Source organism: Zingiber officinale, chromosome 11B (genome assembly GCF_018446385.1).
Source record: "Zingiber officinale cultivar Zhangliang chromosome 11B, Zo_v1.1, whole genome shotgun sequence".
Taxonomy (NCBI): Eukaryota; Viridiplantae; Streptophyta; class Magnoliopsida; order Zingiberales; family Zingiberaceae; genus Zingiber; species Zingiber officinale.
The window spans coordinates 3,447,678-3,466,481 of NC_056007.1; the positions used below are offsets into that span (position 1 = coordinate 3,447,678).

The window sequence follows — 18,804 nt, forward strand, 5'->3', positions numbered from 1 at the left end:
TAGTTAGGAGAAATTGAAGAAATGATATGAAATCAAGTTCTATACATTCGTCTAGTTCTCCTGGTTATATATGTAGGATCGAAAAGAATTTAGATATCTCCACAATGACATGATATTGTCTACTTTCGGCCTAAGCCCTCATGGTTTTGCTCTTGGGCTCTCCCCAAAAGGCCTCATGTCAATGGAGATATCTTTCTCTTATAAACTCATGATCTTTTCCATGTGTTTTCAATATGGGACTATGTTTGCAACCTTGCAACCCCAACAATCCCCCCCTCAAACAAAGGACCATGGGCTTCTCACGTCCGATCCTTGACCCACCAGGTCTTCCTGCCCCTCGGTCTACCCGACCTACTAGGACTTCCTGCCCCTCAGTCTACCCGACCTACTAGGACTTCCTTGCCTAACCGCAACTAGGACTTCCTGCCCCTCGGTCCACCCGACCTACTAGGACTTCCTGCCTGGTGTCTGGTCCTCTTGATCCGAACATAGGAGCCCCCACTTTCTTTGTTCGAGGTCAATATTGTACTCACATGGTTCAATTAGACCATAGCTCTTGTGCACAGTCGGTGGTTAAACCTTCTGGCAGTCCGGGCTCTCATACCAATTGTAGGATCGAAAAGAATTTAGATATCTCCACAATGACATGATATTGTCCACTTTGGGCCTAAGCCCTCATGGTTTTGCTCTTGGGCTCTCCCCAAAAGGCCTCATGTCAATGGAGATATCTTTCTCTTATAAACTCATGATCTTTTCCATGTGTTTTCAATATGGGACTATGTTTGCAACCTTGCAACCCCAACAATATACATACTCTCAAATATCAATTTACACTTTATATTGATAACGGTGATTTTTTGAACATAAATTAAATTTTTTTAATATTCATGTTCAAAAAATCGGTATTCTTAATATAGTGTAGTAAATTGATATTTGAAAACATAAATATACTTAATTAAATGAACACATAGTACCTGATTCTATGTCATTCTAAACTGATTATATGAATATCCTTGAACATTAATTTGACACAATATATTGAGAATGGTAATTTTTAAAACTTAAATCAATCTCTTAAAAAAATTGATATATTTAAAAAAAAATAATCCTAATTGTAGCGAACTAGCATCCAATTAGGTTAATACAAAGGGGTAAAATGGGTAACAAATACGTAATTTGGTTATTTTAAAATTTACGTATTTAATTTGGGTATTTGAGAAACTTATCTACATAGTTTGGTAATTTACTATTTAGTATTCGATAATTTACTAACCGTTCCGAAATACTCAATTCACGTATTTAAATTTGAAGATGATAAAATTCATTTCCTTTTTTCCGCCTCTTATTGGCATATTTACAAATCGCAATAGATTGGTAAATATGTCAATCAATTAGGAATGATTTTGTGGTCGTTTAATATTTCATCAATCAATTAGTATAGTGTGACAATCTATTAGTAATAGTAACTCAATAAAAAATAAGTTAAAAAAATCATCACTCTTAATATAATATGTCAAATTGGTGTTTGAAAGCATAGATATATTAAGAAACTTAAATGAATACAAAAATCTTGGCTTAGAGTGATTAACAGTTCTCTAAGGGGGCATTTGGTTTAGGGTAATAGGAGTGGGGAATAGGAATGGGAATCATTGATTCCCATTGTTAATGTTTGGATTATAGGAATAGGAATACAAATAAGGGAATGAATCCTTGAAATTAGGTAATGACTCATTCCTATGTACCTCCCCTTTAATGAGCCATTACCCTATTTTCATCAATCAAAATATTCCCTTATTCCAAAAATACCCTTGACTTAAAACTAAAATTTTCTCCATTAATATCAAATATCAAAATATATTTATTTATTTATTCTTTCATATCACTTATCTCTCTTTATTCTCTCATTATATTTTATCTCTCATCATAATTTCTCTCTCATCATTTTATCACACACTTTCTCTCTCCTTAATCTCTCCTATCACACTCTCTTTCCTCTTTTTTTCTCATTACATTTTATCTCTCATCATATTTTCTCTCTTCTCAATCTCTTCCATCGCACTTTCTTCATTCTTTTGTTCTTCATCACACTTTCTCTCTCCTCAATCTCTCTCATCACACTCTCTCTTCTCTTTTTTCTCATCACACTTTCTCTCTCATCATACTTTCTCTCTCCTCAATCTCTCTTATCACACTTCCTCCTTTTTTCCTCAACACACTTTCTCTCTCATCATACTTTCTCTCTCCTCAATCTCTCCCATCATATTCACTGTTCTTTTTTCTCTCACCATACTTTCTCTCTCCTCAATCTCTCTCATCACACTCGCTCTCCTCATTTTTCTCACTATATTTTCTCTCTCTTCATCCTCTCCTATCATACTTTCTCTCACATCATATTGTCTCTCATCATGCTCTCTCCAATCACACTTTTTTTTTCATTTTCTCTCATCACACTTTCTCTCTCTCCATTCTTTCTTATCACATTTTCTCTCTCATAATACTTTCTTTCTCATAATTCTCTTTCATCATATTTTTCTCTCACATCTAATTTTTTCTCTTATTTTCCTTTAAGGGTAAAAAAGGAAACTTTGATTTATTTCGATAGAAGATATACAACTAACCAAACATTGCTTTTAAGAGTGATATCCATGCTCATACCCATTCCCATTCCACAATACAATGATTCTCATTCCGATTCCTATTCCTAGGAAAGAACCAAACGCTCCCTAAGTTCATTAGTCAAGCCAAGACTTTTATATGTGTTTAAGTCTCCTTAATACATCTATGCCCTCAGTCTCCTTAATACATCTATGCCCTCAAATTTGATATTGTCCGATAGAGGAGAGTCTTATGAAGTTTGATTATCATCGTCATAACACTTACAATAAATAATGAACATTTGATATAATTTTTTTATATCAAAAATAGATTGAAAAAATTTCTACTCTTAACATAGTATATCAAATTGATATTTAAGGGTATAAATTTATTAAGGAGATTTAGACAAATATATCGGTCTTGATTTAGAGTGATTCAAATTTTTCTAAATATATCAATCACTTTTATCTAAATATTTTTAATATATCTATGTCATAAAATATCATTTTGACACATTATATTAAGAATAGTAATTTTTTAACTCATTTTTTATGAAATTATTGCTATCAATTGATTGTTATATTATAATAATAAATTGGTGGAATGTTACATGGTTATATAACCATTCCCGATTGTTAGATTTATCAATTGATTGGAAATAGTAATCTGGGGTAAAATTGAAAAATGGCTATATGATTTTATCATGTTCAAATTTAGATAGTGATTAAGATATTGTGAAACTTTATCCGTTTATTAATTTAAAATAAAAATAAAAATAAAAATTAAATTGGAACTATATTCAATTTAATTTTTGCTTTAATTCAATTTGAAACCATCCAATAATAATATATATCAATAGATCAAAACTATTAGAATAAAATATCCTCCCTAATTTATTTATTTACATCTTAACAAGAAACAAACTATATCAAATTTGAGATGAATAATATCACCTTTTATTTTAAAATCTATTATTCTAAACAATAATCATATCGAGACTAATAATTAATTAATTAATTATATATACTATTATTAGATTTAAATTTAACTATGACCATATTTGCTTAGTAATCGAACCAAAATCAAATGGACAAATCAGATATTTTTAGGTTGAACATGACCTAGGCATGACATTCCAAAGTAGTCTAGTTGAACTAAAACTGAGTAATCAATCACAAAATAACCAATTGAATCAAAATTAAATAAATCTGTTTGTTTTTGGATAAACCGAATCCATTAAACTTTATTAAAAAAAGCAAACTGAATCAATAAATTATCAAATTAATTAAACTTTTTTATCAATCGGGACTCCTACTGGAATCGACTATTATTGGGCTATCCAACAATGAATTGAGACGAGATATTTTTGAAATCAAAAATTTTAAATACAACAGTCAATTGATCGTTGACATATCAATCCGTATAATTGAATTAACAGAAATTTAAATTTAAAAAACAAAATCAAAATCAAAATGAATAAATCAAAATAATTGAGATTTAAAAAAAAACAATCCTAACTTCAATTGATTCTGATTGATTATTTGAATTTAATTAAAATTTTACTGAGCTAGACATGCTCGACGCACTGAGACAACCCAAAAACAACCAAATGAACTACGTACACTAGATAGGTAGATCGGGTCACAGAAGCACCAAAAGATATACTGAATATTCAAAAAATATAAAATAATCACTTTTTTCTAAAAAAAGAATACTTAGAGATTATATTCCAGCAAAACAAACCAAGAGTAACTGCAAATAAATTTTGCAGCTTTGACAGTTCAGAAAGCCCCTTAAATGTTCAGGAGAAGACTTGAAGAACCTGACTTAATAAGTTAAGCCAATCTATACCTGTATCATACTGAATTAAAACGCCAAAAAAATAGCCAGAAAATTTTCATTTCCATACTTATTTGTTGAAGGTTTCGTGAGAGAGGAAAAATTGTACTCAAGGATTCACTTGGTGGTTTGTCTCTTCATGGAAGAATAGCTTTCACCTCCTTCCTATCTGCACCAAATGACTGTAGCAAAAACAAGATAATAAGAATGTCAGCAGGTGAAATTAGCGACAAGAATTAAAAATGATGAGTAGTAGTGAAAATAAAAACGAAGCAAATAGTGAGGATGGTTAGAATTTTACATTGATTAAATTGCTATTACGTAAACCTAAATACCTACTTTCGATATAAACAGGTAGAAGATGGGTAACTGTCCAACTTAAATGGATAAAAATAAGACGCTACTTACGAGTGTACACAATTTTAACAACAATTAAATCTTATCCCACTAGGTGGGGTCGGCTATGTGAATTCTTTTACACCATTGACTTCTATTTCTTACTATATTATCATTTATACTTAAATAAATTTTATCTTATTTTATTATTGCTAACCAAGTCTTTCTTGGTCTTCCTCTTCCTCATTAATATGAGTGTTTGTCATAGTTTCATATCGTCTAACTGAAGCATTTATTGGTCGCCTAAGTACATGCTCGTACCATCTTAAATGTATCTCTCGGAGTTCTTCCTCAATAGATACAACTCCGACTTTCTCTCTAATACTCTTATTTCTTATTATGTTCATTCTCGTATGTCCACACATCCACCTTCCTCATCTCTGCAACTCTCATCTTCTGCTATATGCTCGAGTAATAACCCAACATTCAACTCCATATAACATAGCAGGACTAACTATAATTTTGTAGAATTTTTCTTTAAATTTTAGAGGTACTTTACAATCACATAACACACCCGACACTCTCCTCTATTTCAATCATTCTACTTGTATTTTATATAAGACATCTCTCTCAATCCCTCCATCATTTTGTCCTAAATATCTAAAGCTCTCGATTCCAGGTAACTCATCATCTCCTATACTAACAATTATCTCATTATGTCTAATATTACTAAACTTAAATTTCATATATTATATCTTTATTCTACTAAACTTAAAATTTTTCCCTTTTAGTATTTCCCGCCAAAACTCTAGTTTAGCATTTACTCCTTCACGTGTTTCATTTACCAAAATAATATCATCTGTAAACAACATACACCACGGTACTGCCTTCAATGTATGCAGTGAATTCATCCATAATTAGTGTAAAAGGATAGAGACTTAAAGTTAATATTGATGTAACCCTATATTTATTAGAAATGCTTTAATTACATAATTTTAAGCAAACTCAGATATGGTCAGACCAGACCCGAGCTCAAGTAGGTGTAATGTACATTGATACCATAGTTATTCCTAGCAAATAGGTCTTAGAGAACAAACAATGATGTCAAATGGGTCGGATCTTGAGACTCTAGCTTGTTAGCCCAAACAGATTTATCAAAACACTGGCCATCCCAGGCCAAGCACAGATCAGGTCGTGCTCAACCTCCGAGACGAACCAGGCAGTGCTTGGGAACCTAGAACGATCCATAACCAACATTTTTTCCATGAGTTTAACAAATAAAAATCACGTTGAAATACTCTTAAAATATTTAAATAATATTTTTTAAACACTTGAGCAATTATTTGTTTAGAAGAAATTATGAGTAAATGAGATGGCATTGTGGGCTACACAAGTATGCTCATGCAGGGGCTAGTACTAAGCCTAAGGTTTAGAACAATATGGGTCATACCAAACACAGTCTGTTCAAAGCCATGGGGAGCTGAAGCGCATAGCCATAGCTCATGCCCGAGCTCATGCTAGTCTATGGTTTGAGACAATATGTGTCATATTCGGCACAACTCATGTGAAGCCATTGCAAGCCGAAGGAAAGCTGATACCTCTATGTTTAATTCACATTAGATTACCATGCAAGTATTCCGGCTTACCTCCACACCAAAACCTTTCACGAACACATTGGTAAATAGCTCGGAGGGATCAGGCATAGGACTCTCCTGAAAATTGAGGGAAGATAATGTCATGATCAAGAGACAAATGCTATTTTACTTTTAGCTGAATATTATAACCAATTCCCAGTGCAACGGGAGTACCTTTGCTTCAGCAATGGCATCATCTACTTCCTTCCTGACTTCTTTCTCAATGTCCTATATAAACATTTGTACTTTTGTTTTGAAAAAAGAACTACAGAGAGTCGCCGAGAAAAAATATGACTATTTATTGTCTGAAGTTCTTGGGGAAAAAAAATGACATACCTTGAGCTCGGAGGCTGTGGCTAGCTCGTGGGAGAATATCAGCTTCCTAACTCTTTCGATGGGATCACGCTCCTACCAGTGCAATCAACAAACTCGGTCAGGTGAAAAATAGATAATGCAATGAGCAAGCAGTTCCAATAGATGGCTCAGATCTAATGAACCTGTCGGACACCAGAAATCTCATCACGTGTGCGATAAGTGCTTCCTGGATCAGACATTGAATGCCCATGGTATCTGTATGTGTCCATCTCAAGAATCTGTAGGATGAAAGAAGGAAGAAAAAAAATGTTCAAACAAGCATATTGGTTACTATGAATCCTGATAGTGAATGTATAATTACAGTTAACGAATTCATTTTTTCAGGATGAAAATAAAATGGATACCTGCAGTTTGTTCAACAGAATGGGCAAAATTTTATATGTCAATTACACTTCAAAGAACACAAATAAAATAATGTGGAACTATCATGAAATGAGATTTCGATAAGCATTCTTTTGTCATAGAGATCCTAACTGCAAAACAACCAGAAAGGATGACAATGTCCAAAATCACATCGGTGTGCAGTAACTTGCATAATTAGAGGACATAAACCATTCAAATCAAAATGTAGATGTTGAGTCTACATACAACCTTAATAGGTAAGGTTCAAAGGATCCTGATTCCCGGAAGGAGGCAGGAGATGCTGGAGTGGAACACACTCAAATTTGATTAACATAATAGGATTTGACAACTGTAGGTAAGATAACAAGGGGTGAAGTGCCCATTCCCTTTGTGCACCAAAATGTCATATTTCCTCTATCAACTTCAGGTACAGATATTATTTTCATTGGACTTGAAAAAGCAAATGTCTAGAACAAACTTTAATTTCTAAGAAGACAGTATTTAATAGATGTGTGGACAAGAGGAATGGAAGTATGAAACAGAAAATATGTAACAAGTTAAACATAAACATTATGGGAAATAAAAAGACATGGTGCCAGCTTTATAATGCAGTCAAAGAGAGACTAATTGACAGTTTCAAGTTTCATCCCTACAAAGCACAAAAGAAAAAGAATTTGATAAACAGATTGTAGTTAAATGCATCTGAAGAAAAAATTGTACATCTAGGCCATTGATGTAATGTTGTTATACATCAGTTATTTGTTCTATATCTCATTTACAAGATTCTCTAAAAGTATGACAAATCTTTCCAGCTGAAATTCAGAGTGAAAGATTGATCTCAAAAGATGATACTCACCATAGGTCCATTTTTCAGAGCATACTCCTTTGCAAATTTGGCAGCTTGCTTGACAGCCAGAACATCCATTCCATCAACCTGTTCAGACAAGCATTGTATTAGCGCAAGAAAATCTAATACCAAAACATTGGGTTTTTATAATATATTCTTTAACTTCAGACTTTCACACGAATGATAAACATGAGATTCAATGTTTCATTTGTCAGCTTGCTGCTACATATAAAGTGACCCGTTTTCTAGCAATAGAAAGTTTGCAGAATTCAGAGTCTGACCTTCAGTGTTCACTTTGTAAAATAGAAGATAATCCAAGTCTATCATTAGGGACTAGTGCACTAAGTATATGATAAAAATGCCAATCTGCTTAATCATGTGCCACAAGCCACTTCCTTTTCCAAAACCACACCAAGGTGGGAATGCAAACACAATTTTCATGAAATCATATAATTGTTTGCTTGGTTCAGTAATGGGATGCTCTTTCCATGTTTTCTGAATCATTATTGTAATTTAATTTTGAATGGTTAATGTCTATAAACCTTTTCAGTTTGATCCTGCCAGAACTTGCATATAACTAAAACAATTGGAGGAGATTTTGGACCACCAAGAGTGTCTTTCAGCATTTTCCGATTGTGTCTCAACTTTCAAATTTCAACACTCTACATAACATTCAATCACCATTTTTATTATAACAGCTTCGACTCTTGTTACAAAGCACCATGCATTCTTATTATAACATTCAATCAAACCTAGAGTTTCTTCTTTCCAAATTCACAAACTCTCCTCCTCAACTCCATTTTAATTAATAAAAAAAGGAAACTGAACAGGTTCACAAACTATTAAAAGGAAACACAAAGCCTATCCAACTCTTTAGGACGCTAAAATTAATCGACTTCTGAACAAATATATCAGAGTTAGACACCTAAATTTTGATAGCATACATATTATTGGATAGGGAAGAAAGTACGTATGCATACTTGTGAACAAACACTTCCTGGAGCCAACTTACATATCAAATAGTTCATTTCTAAATTTCATAAATTTCAATGCAAAGACTCAATTATACGAGTATATAAAAAATCAAAAGTTGGATAGCCAATCTAAAGCTAAAAGATAGATAACTATGTAGAATATGAAGCTGGAAAACTAATCAACCAATCAACTAAACCATTTCAAGTATAATCAAATAACCAACCAATAAAACTACTTTACAAATAACATATCGTTGTTGCATCAAAATAGATAAATGTTGATTATTTGGCTATCATAAAACTTGGTAATATGAAATGGATGAATAATTGGGGAAAAAAAATATTATTCAGGGATACATATGCATTTTGGCATTATGCATAGAATTAATGGTAGTAGAATCATGAGGACTTGTTGGATTTTAACATTGAAATAGATTCCAAAAAGCAATCAGCATTATTATCTTTGATCTAATTCCACTTTAGTAACTTACATAGTTTCACTGTCATATTTCATTATCATTCAGGAAATAACTTATTGTTGTTTAAGAACCAACGATTCACAAGGCAGTACAAAAAAAAACAAGAGGGAGTAAAAGATAGCACTAATCCTTGATGCAGCGTGTTCTTAGTGCATGATGAAGAAATGAATTTGTGAAATTGTACAACAGATTTAATTGCTACAATGAATAGAGAAATGAAAGGAAAATAACAGATTCAACGATTATACCTTCAGACCAGGGACATAATCGCCTCGTTTATAGTACGCAGGGCTCTTTGCAGCACGCCATTCAGCCGTCCCCATGCCATCTACAACGAAACACAAGAAGCAGATCAGCCAAACCCAACAAGACGCATAACATTTTTGACTTTTATTCACCTATCATTTTCTACTTACAATGATTGTTCTCGCAGACCAAGATGGCAGGCAAATCCCAAAGCGCCGATATGTTAAGGGCTTCAAAGAGCTGCCCTTGGTTGGCAGCCCCATCACCATACAATGAAAAGGTCACAGTTCCCTCCTTCAAGTACTTCTGGGCGAAGGCGAGGCCGCATCCGAGCGGCACCTGGGCACCCACGATCCCATGCCCGCCGAAGAACCCGGAATCCTTCTTATAGAAGTGCATCGATCCTCCTTTTCCCTTGGAGCACCCGGCGCGGCGGCCCATGAGCTCCGAAAAGGCCTCGACGAGGGTCCCGCCGCGGGCGAGGTAGATACAGTGATCACGGTAAGCGGTGATGATGGCGTCCTTCTTGGTGATGGAGGTCTCAAGGCCGATGGCGACGGCCTCCTGGCCGTCGTAGAGGTGGCAGAACCCGCGGATGAGTTTGGACTTGTATAGCGAATCGGCGGCGATCTCCATGCGGCGCATCAGGGACATCTCCCGGAAGAAGGAGAGGAGCTCGGAGGGGGTGGTCTCGACGGAGCGCGAAGGCGGATCGATCTTGTGGCCCGTGAAGGGGACGCTGGTCTCGACGGTGATCGTCGGCTCGCTACCTGCGGACGAGAAGGAGCGGAGGAGGAAGAGGGGGTGGCAGCGCCGGATCGGCACGGCGGAGAGGCGGCGGACGGCGGCCATGGAGGAAGGTAGGGCGGATCTGTGGAAAGGTGGATGCGGTTGGAAAACAAGAAGCAGCGACAAAATTGAGATTTTTTTTTGCAACGTTTATTTAGAGAATAAAAAAACAATTATTAAGTTTGCACACCATATTTTACCAAATTTCCAATTCGGATCCTCTGGACCAAACATCTCTGGATCATCCCTGGATCACAAAATCTATATAAAAGGTTATCACGTGCAAGGCACATGCACACTCAACTCACGCGAAACGCAAGAGGAGGCAGCGAGCCCTAGCCTCCATCGTCCTCGCACCCGCGATCCGTCAGCGACAAAAACTCCACCGCGATCCCTCGGCAGGGCTCCAAAACCACCTCACCCACAAATTTCAGAGCCCTAACCCCTCCCCGACGGCCTCCAGTGTCCCCGACGGCCCGCGGCGTCTGCGACTCATGCAGAAACCCACCGCGATCCGACGGCGACGACCCAGTTCCCTGACTCCTCCGAGGCCCAGCCCTGCCCGCGACCGGCGACAGCCCAAGCTCTGCTACTGTTAGATTTCTACGTAATAAGTCGGGGCAATTAAAGGAAACCTCACGCTGTAATAGGTCATCGGAGTTGGATTTCTGGGTGAGTCGGGGCCGCTGGAGGCCGTCGGGGACGCTGGAGGCAGAGCCGTAACTTCCATGAGGCCAGAGAGGCAACCGCCTCAGGGGTCAGCCCAATGAAGAGCCCATTTTTTTAATTATATTAAAAAAAATGAGAGGCATGGATCCTAAATGGTCGTTAAACCTATTCTCACAGCTCCGAGGCACACACCAACGCATGACTCTTCTTTGCACGGAATTTCTTCTCCGGTGTTGCTCTTCTTTGCACGCGATTTCTTCTTCGGCGTTCTTTCTACCAAGGCACGGATCCACGGAATAAGAGGTAATCATAATCTTCTTCTTCGATCATCTTCTTCGTCTTGCAACACGTGATACTAATTGTAACCTAATCATGCAACAAGGATCGTTTGTGCAACCTAATCGCGTCGATTCTCGCAGTGGCTATCTCACTTGACGCGGGCTGGCGGTAGGTCTTTGCTCGCATGACTTAATTGCGTAGCACGAGGCTGTCGCATGCTACCTCAGTCGCTTGTGTGAATTGCGACCTACTTGCATGGTGGTTATTACTTATCGTCTTGCTACTGCCTACGACCACCGCATTGGTCTCAGTGTTATAGGATATACTAAATGAGCTATCAATGTTATCGATTGAGAAAGAAAGAGTTCGACAATTGAATTATGCAGATTTGATAAATATTTTTATCTCTAAAATAGAGTAGTGTTTATATAATTATTTTAAATATTTATTATTTTTTTTATTAATGTAATATATTTATTTTTAGTTTATTTATATATTTAGTATATATGTTATTTGTAAATTGAACTTTATTATTATTTATCATAGCAAAAGAGTAATTTTTTAGTATGCGCTTCAGGCCTCGTCGAACACAAGTACGACTTTGTCTGGAGGTCGTCGGGGACGCTGGAGGTCATCGGGGACGCGAGGGGTTAGGGCTGGGAAATATGTGGGCGTGAGGGTTTTCCGCTGCCGGGAAATTTGGGGGCGAGAGGGGCTTCCGTCACGGGCGTGAGGTTAGGGCTCCTCCTCCTCTTCATTTGGGCTGGGAAACCTCACACTGTCGCGGACGCGAGGACGATGGAGGCTAGGGCTCGCTACCTCCTCTTGCGTTTCGCGTGAGTTGAATTTCCTGTGTGCACGTGCCTTGCACGTGATAACCTTTTATATGGATTTTGTGGTCTAGGGATGGTCTAGGGATATTTGGTCCAAAGGATCCGAACTGCCAAATTTCACTTCGTCCCTTAAAATTGGTGGTGCATCCTCTTGACCGTCTGTCCTAGTCCGAGGACAAATGGATTGGTGGAATTTGATATTCTGAACATAGATTTTTTGGTCTGTAATTTGTGGATGAGAGGATGATCCATCTTATGAATTGATTTATTTTGATAGGCTCTATCACTTAAACAGATAAGGTCTCAGAATCCTCTGGACCATAACCCCTAGTCCGCTCCTAGACCAGGGGTCGTTTATAGATGGGATTTCATGGATCCCACCTATATAATAGGTGAGGTTTATAAAATTCCACCTATGAGTGATGTGGTCCATCATTTGAGCCGTACTTTACGATCCAGAAGATCCGTGCCCGTCTATCATAATCGGTATCATAATCAATGGACCATTCTCTGACCCGCAAATTATGAACCAGAGAATCCCTGATATCCCACCTATTTAACAGATAGAGATCATTAAATCCAACTAATACAAATGAAGGACCAAGACTAGTCTTTGTATATGCGGTCCAGAGGATCCCCATGCTTAAAATTGGCGTATTATCGATTTGCCCCTATATTTCCAATGGTTAAACCATCGTCCCCTTCTTTAATATTCTCGTGAAAAGCAATTAAATTTTTTTCAAGAACATAATTGAAAAAAAAAAATTAATAAAACTCACATTAAAATAATTAACAAAATGAATTGTATTAATTAATAAATGATTTAAGAATAATAATTTAGGTCAACTTTAAAAAAAGTATACGTAGGGAGAGAAATGATACCTGGTGTACCATTCCTTGCGATACATGTACCACGGTAGTCGGGACATCTAGAAGTAACTTGGGACTATTGAATGCATTCAATCGGAGCGCTCGAGTCACTTTCGAGTGCCCGACCACTCAAGTGCGTACGGAAAGTGCAAAACTAAGTCTGTAACATATCATATATAGAGAGAGAATTACTCTGATGCGGACTGTCCGTTGAAGAATCGTAGGCGCCTTGATTAAAGGGGCCTCCTTCAGTCAATTTTCTTTTTTAACGAAATTGAGACATCTGGACTTACTCATTATATATATATAATCAAAATTTTCATAAAGAGGAACAATATGAGTATCTAAATTTTTTAATTTTAAATACTATAATCCAACAAGGAACCCTAGAGAAATTTTTTTATTAACTTAAACTTATTATAACTCAATTTTTAAATCATAAAATCTTAAACTATAAATCCATATAATATACTTCGTGAGCATATAAAATATCAAAATTTAATAGGTTATGCATCACCTTGTGTGCATGACCACTGAGCAACTGAAAGCGGGGCGCTCACTTCAGACACCCTGACTCTAACTCAGTATTCTTGAATTCAATTTAATTGATATAAATTGTAAAAACAAACTGATTCAACTCAGTTAGAAAAATCCGTATAAGGAGTATTTTATATAAAAAAAATATTTATGAATTATATCAAAATTATTTTAAATTTAATTAAATTTATTTTAAAATGATTAAAATTATCATGAAATTATTATAATGACTATCAGCATGTAGCAATTAATTAATGATTGTTAGTAGCAGTCAGTTGATGATTGTTATAATTGTAACAATTATTTTAAATGATTGACCTTTTTAAAGATGATTTTGATCTTTTTAAAGTTAGTTTAAGTTAGCTTGATCGATATTAAACGATATTCATCAAGTCATTAAAGTCCTTTTTAACATAAAAGTACATTTTTAACCAAATTAAATTTTTTTAGAAATAATTTTACAGGTTGGAACAACTAGAACAATAGTTAAAAAATGAGAGTATTTTCTTATACTAAGATATATCGCTAGTTCAATCTATAATTATTATGTATTTCATGATAGTTGGCAGGCTTCTGATTTATTTTAACAAATAATAAAAAATTTCACATGACCTAATCAGTTACGTTTTTTTTTTAACAACTCGAACAATTAAAGACGACATTCTAAATATAGAGAGGTAAAATAGTATTTTCAAAAACTTCAGGAAACAAAATGAAAAATTGGGAAAGTATCGTAATGAAACGCTCAGTATTTGATTTTGGATTACCCAAACACCACCCAGTCGATCCTGGCCGTCTATGTAGATTTCTTCGCCAGCTAGCTATGGGTTTAGGATTGCGTTTAAGGGAAGCAAGAATCGGCAGGTTTTTATTTCTTCGGAAAAAAAGGTCGAATAGAAAACAATGGTTGGTGACGTTTGGGAAACTTTTGACAGTGGCAGACTTAGAAATTTAAGTATGGAAAGATGATCATAAATAAAAGATGATATCCTTTATTTTTATTGGTAGAATTTTATAATATTAAGAATTTCATCGTCAGAAAAAAAAAGGAGTGATCATCGATGTCCCCACAGGATCCTCCCCTGGCTTTTGAAGGGTTTTTTTTCACTTGTTTTTAAAAAATATTTGTGTGAAACTATTATTTTAAAATATATTGCATATTTAAAGTTTAAAACAATTTAACTGAAAGAAAATTTAAGCAAATTTAGTTATATTCATGTGTAGCACAAGATGATCCTCTTCTCATTCTGTCTCAATATCATGGGAGAATGACAAATCATGATATTAAATACCTTCTAGATGAGAGGAAGTTCTTAATTGTGGTAATTTATCAAAAAGCTCATGTAAATTTTCCAGTTGAGCAAAAGGTACACATTACTTTATTAATATTTAAGAAAAGACACACTCAATTATTTGAATTTCTCATGTAGATTTCTTTTTCTATCTTCTATTTTCTTTTCCTCTTTCATGTCCACCTTGCATGCAAACTTATGATGACTTCAGAAATTTACAAGACCTTAAATGGATGTAATCAGAATTTTTAAAATTAATCAATAAATTTTTGAAATCTATTAATTAATTTAGAGAGTTCCGATTGCATCTATTTCAAGTTCTATAGATTTATGAGGTTGCAAAGACTTTAAATATGACCTTCATTATGTATTTTGACTCCTCCGAAAATGTTTAAAATATTATTGAAAGAATCAATTGAAATCTTACATTGGACCAGAGAAGTCGAAATAAATAATAAAATGTATATTTGAACTCCTTGCAACCTCAAAAATCCACATGACCTAAAATATACAATCGGAATTCTCTGGGTGAATTAATGGATTTAAACTGAAATTAGATGAAATCTCATGTTGAGTATGATATCAATTTATATCAGACCCAACTAAGGGTGTAAATGAGTTAAGTCGCTCGTGAGTACCTTGGTCAAAGCTCTACTCGAACTTAGAGTTGACTGAGGCTCGTTTAATATTTGAGTCGATCTTAAACTCATGTAATACATGCTCGATAGCTCGTCGAGCTTGCTTGAGCCAGGCTAATTCAATATTATAGTATTTAAAATAATTATTACTTTAAAATTAAATAATAAATTAAGGAGGTGTTTGTGACTAGAGGAATTTATTGCGGTTGTCCGTGGTTGAAGGTTTAAATTGTAGTTTGTACAACCTTTTTTTCATTTTAATTCAATGTTTCAAGTCGAGCTAATTAGATAGCCGAGCATCTTTAATTTTCTTGAGCTTAAGGTGACCCAAGCTCGCCTCAATTCAAATTCTATAGTTGGGTCTGATATGAATTTATATCAGGTCATGAGATTTTAGCTGATGGAGGACATATTTGAACTCAATCTCAGTGCTTTTTGAAAAGGGGTAAATGAACATTTGTCCTAATATAGTGGCTATTTCAGATAAAAAAAATCATTTATTAAAAATTAACTCCAAAATTTATTAGAATAATATATCAACTGCACCTCCTAATTGTATTCACAAACTATACTCATGTAATTCGAAAATCATTTCAGTTTTCTTAATCACTATAGTAGTTCTAGCCATTAATTTCTTATTTGCTTGAATGGAGAATTCTTGACTATTTTTCCTATGATATATAGGAAACATAAATTTAGCTTTATCAGAATGAAATAAGTAAAAATAATCATGATATTTATTATTAGTAATTAAAAACAATTTATAATTATGAATTTTGATCTGGTGATAATCCTTATTTTGGGACCTCGCTTCACGTAATATAGAAGGAAGATAAATAGAGAGATTTGCTTTGTACAACATGACACATTGACCAGTAAAATATTACACATATTAGAGATCAACCCTATTATATATTACAATAACATCATATGTACATGTAAATACTAACGGTACTAATCCATGCAGTGGCGGATCCAGAAAAAAATTTAGAAGAGTGCTCAAAAAAAAACTAAAAAAAATTTTTATTATCAAATAAATATATTAAAAGATAACAGTACTAAATACAGACATAAAAATATATGCATACCAAAAAGTAATTATTTTTTAATACTTGAACCACCAGCATCAGATCTAGACATACAAACAAGAGGAGGCAACTGGATCCTACGAGTGCTCATCTGTTGAAAATGTTGTAAAATTTGTTCATTTTCAATTGTAGCAAAAATATCCTTCTCAATGTATACTACCAAACTGTCATTCATCCACTCGTCCCCCATCCTATTGCGCAAATCAGTCTTGATAATTTTCATAGCAGAAAAAACTTTTTCAACAGAAGCAGTTGCAACTGGTAAAACTAATGCTAACTTGATCAAACGATATACCAATGGAAAAATTGTATTCTTCCCCGTTTCAACCATCTTTTTAGCAAGACTTCCCAAATCTTCAATCATAGAAAATTCACCTCGTACATTTTGAATGTAAGTCTCAAGTTGGTCCTCAAGTATTGCACGATCAGTCAATGAAAAGTCCTCCGGATAAAGTTCAGCAAGGTGGAGTAGCTTACCAATATCAAATTGAGAAAAAGAGTCTTTTGGATCTAAGCAAGCAATGCAAGTAAGTACCTCCGTACTTGATTCTGAAAACCGATTACTCATCTCTTGAACCATCATATCAAGAACCTAATATTGTAACAGTAAAAAAAGAATAAAAAACATTATTAAAAAATTAAAATTCAATAAAATATTTAAAAATAATACCTGACAAAAAATTTCAACACGATAGTGATGAAAATTAGTAATCATTTGTCCATTACGTCTGCTGCGACCACGAGTTCTCATATTTTCTTCCATATTCGGTACTGGGATCATATGATTACTACAAAATTTGTTGACGACATCCAAAAAATTCTCCCATCCTTCCTCTCTCAATTTTTGTAATCGAACTTTCATTGTCTTGATCAAACTGACAGTCAGTACAATGTTTTGATCCTTTTGTTGTAAGGCAAGTGACAATTCATTTGTGATTCCCAATAAAGATTTCATCAAATGCATCACAAACACAAATTCATAACTCTCCATCTTATCAATTAAACTGGTGGCGATACCACTATTATCATCATTAGTACCATCATCATACACATTTTCAAGCACTTGTAAAACAGAAGTCCACGTAGACATCAAACGGATAATAGTCATGTAATGTGAACCCCAACGAGTATCCCCTGGTCGTTTTAAACTGATTTCCTGATTTTTTTCCTTTGCCACTAACAATATCTCCTTTCTCCAAACACTCTACAAGTCTATCATGTTCAAGTTGTCTAAACTTATCTTTTCTTCTGCATGAAGCACCAGTAATATTCACAATCATAGTAACATATTGGAAGAAAATCACTCACAATTCGATTGCTTTTAGCAACTGCAACAACAACTAGCTGAAGTTGGTGAGCAAAACAATGGACATACCTTGCAGATGAATTTTCCTTCAATATAAGAGCCTTCAATCCATTATACTCACCTCGCATATTTGAAGCTCCATCGTATCCTTGACCTCTCAATCTTGATAATGACAACTTATGTTTTGCAAACAATTCATCAATAGCCTTCTTTAAAGAAATAGCAGAAGTGTCAGACACATGTACAATAGCAAGAAATCTTTCAATAACACATCCATGTTTGTTCACGTATCTTAAAACAACTTCCATTTGTTCTTTGACTGAAATATCTCGACACTCATCAACCATAAGAGAAAATATATTGTCTTTTATATCATTAAGAATGACATTTGTGACTTCAGCAGCATAAGCCCGTGTTAAATCCTTTTGAACTGTTGGAGACTTCATTTGATTGTTTCCAGGGGCATTTTCATTCATGGTCTTGGCAACCTCATCATTTCTTTGGGTATACCACTCAATCAATTCAAGAAAGTTACCTTTATTTGAGGAATTCAATGACTCGTCATGTCCACGGAAAGACAAACCTTATTTCAAAAGAAAGCGTGTAACATCTAAAGTTGCCGTTAATCGAGTTCGATATGCAACCTCCATTTCACGCCCCTGTGCTTGTAGCAAATGTGACATACTTTGTCGTTGATTTTTAAAAGCCTCAAGTTGTGTTCTCGCATCATTGTGAGCACTAGCTACACCACCAACATGCGTATTAAATACTTCCATTGCTTTTCTCCAATTAGTCATCCCTGAATTAGTAAATGCCTCATCTCCAACTCGACATCC

At 34.9% G+C, this 18,804-nt stretch overlaps 2 protein-coding genes across 2 annotated transcripts; both read right to left on the reverse strand.

Annotated features, from left to right (window-relative positions):
- Positions 1-4,257: 4,257 nt before the first annotated feature.
- On the reverse strand, positions 4,258-10,598 carry LOC122034686 (pyruvate dehydrogenase E1 component subunit alpha-1, mitochondrial-like). The gene is made up of 8 exons (XM_042594018.1): positions 9,838-10,598; positions 9,670-9,749; positions 7,978-8,055; positions 6,902-6,997; positions 6,741-6,812; positions 6,579-6,632; positions 6,417-6,482; positions 4,258-4,616 (listed from the first exon to the last, which is right to left on the reverse strand). Exons 1-8 carry the CDS (start codon positions 10,517-10,519, stop codon positions 4,572-4,574), a joined length of 1,173 nt encoding a protein of 390 aa, XP_042449952.1. The 5' UTR covers positions 10,520-10,598; the 3' UTR covers positions 4,258-4,571.
- Positions 10,599-10,791: 193 nt separating this feature from the next.
- Positions 10,792-18,444, reverse strand: LOC122035313. The gene is made up of 6 exons (XM_042594725.1): positions 18,038-18,444; positions 17,837-17,910; positions 17,333-17,724; positions 16,734-17,254; positions 12,685-12,789; positions 10,792-11,161 (listed from the first exon to the last, which is right to left on the reverse strand). The coding sequence occupies exons 1-6, from the start codon at positions 18,442-18,444 to the stop codon at positions 10,792-10,794; spliced, it is 1,869 nt and encodes a 622-aa protein (XP_042450659.1).
- Positions 18,445-18,804: the final 360 nt, after the last annotated feature.

Excerpts from the sequence above, each read along its gene's own strand:
- LOC122035313 (XM_042594725.1), bottom strand. The coding sequence starts at position 18,444 with ATGAATGAAAATGCCCCTGGAAACAATCAAATGAAGTCTCCAACAGTT. Across the intron at positions 17,911-18,037 it reads AAGGAAAATTCATCTGCAAG|AAGAAAAGATAAGTTTAGAC; the intron begins GTATGTCCATTG and ends TGCTTCATGCAG. Across the intron at positions 12,790-16,733 it reads ATGAGCACTCGTAGGATCCA|GTGGGATATCAGGGATTCTC; the intron begins GTTGCCTCCTCT and ends TCTGTTAAATAG.
- LOC122034686 (XM_042594018.1), bottom strand. The coding sequence starts at position 10,519 with ATGGCCGCCGTCCGCCGCCTCTCCGCCGTGCCGATCCGGCGCTGCCAC. Across the intron at positions 8,056-9,669 it reads ATTATGTCCCTGGTCTGAAG|GTTGATGGAATGGATGTTCT; the intron begins GTATAATCGTTG and ends TTGTCTGAACAG. Across the intron at positions 6,633-6,740 it reads CCACAGCCTCCGAGCTCAAG|GACATTGAGAAAGAAGTCAG; the intron begins GTATGTCATTTT and ends ATGTTTATATAG.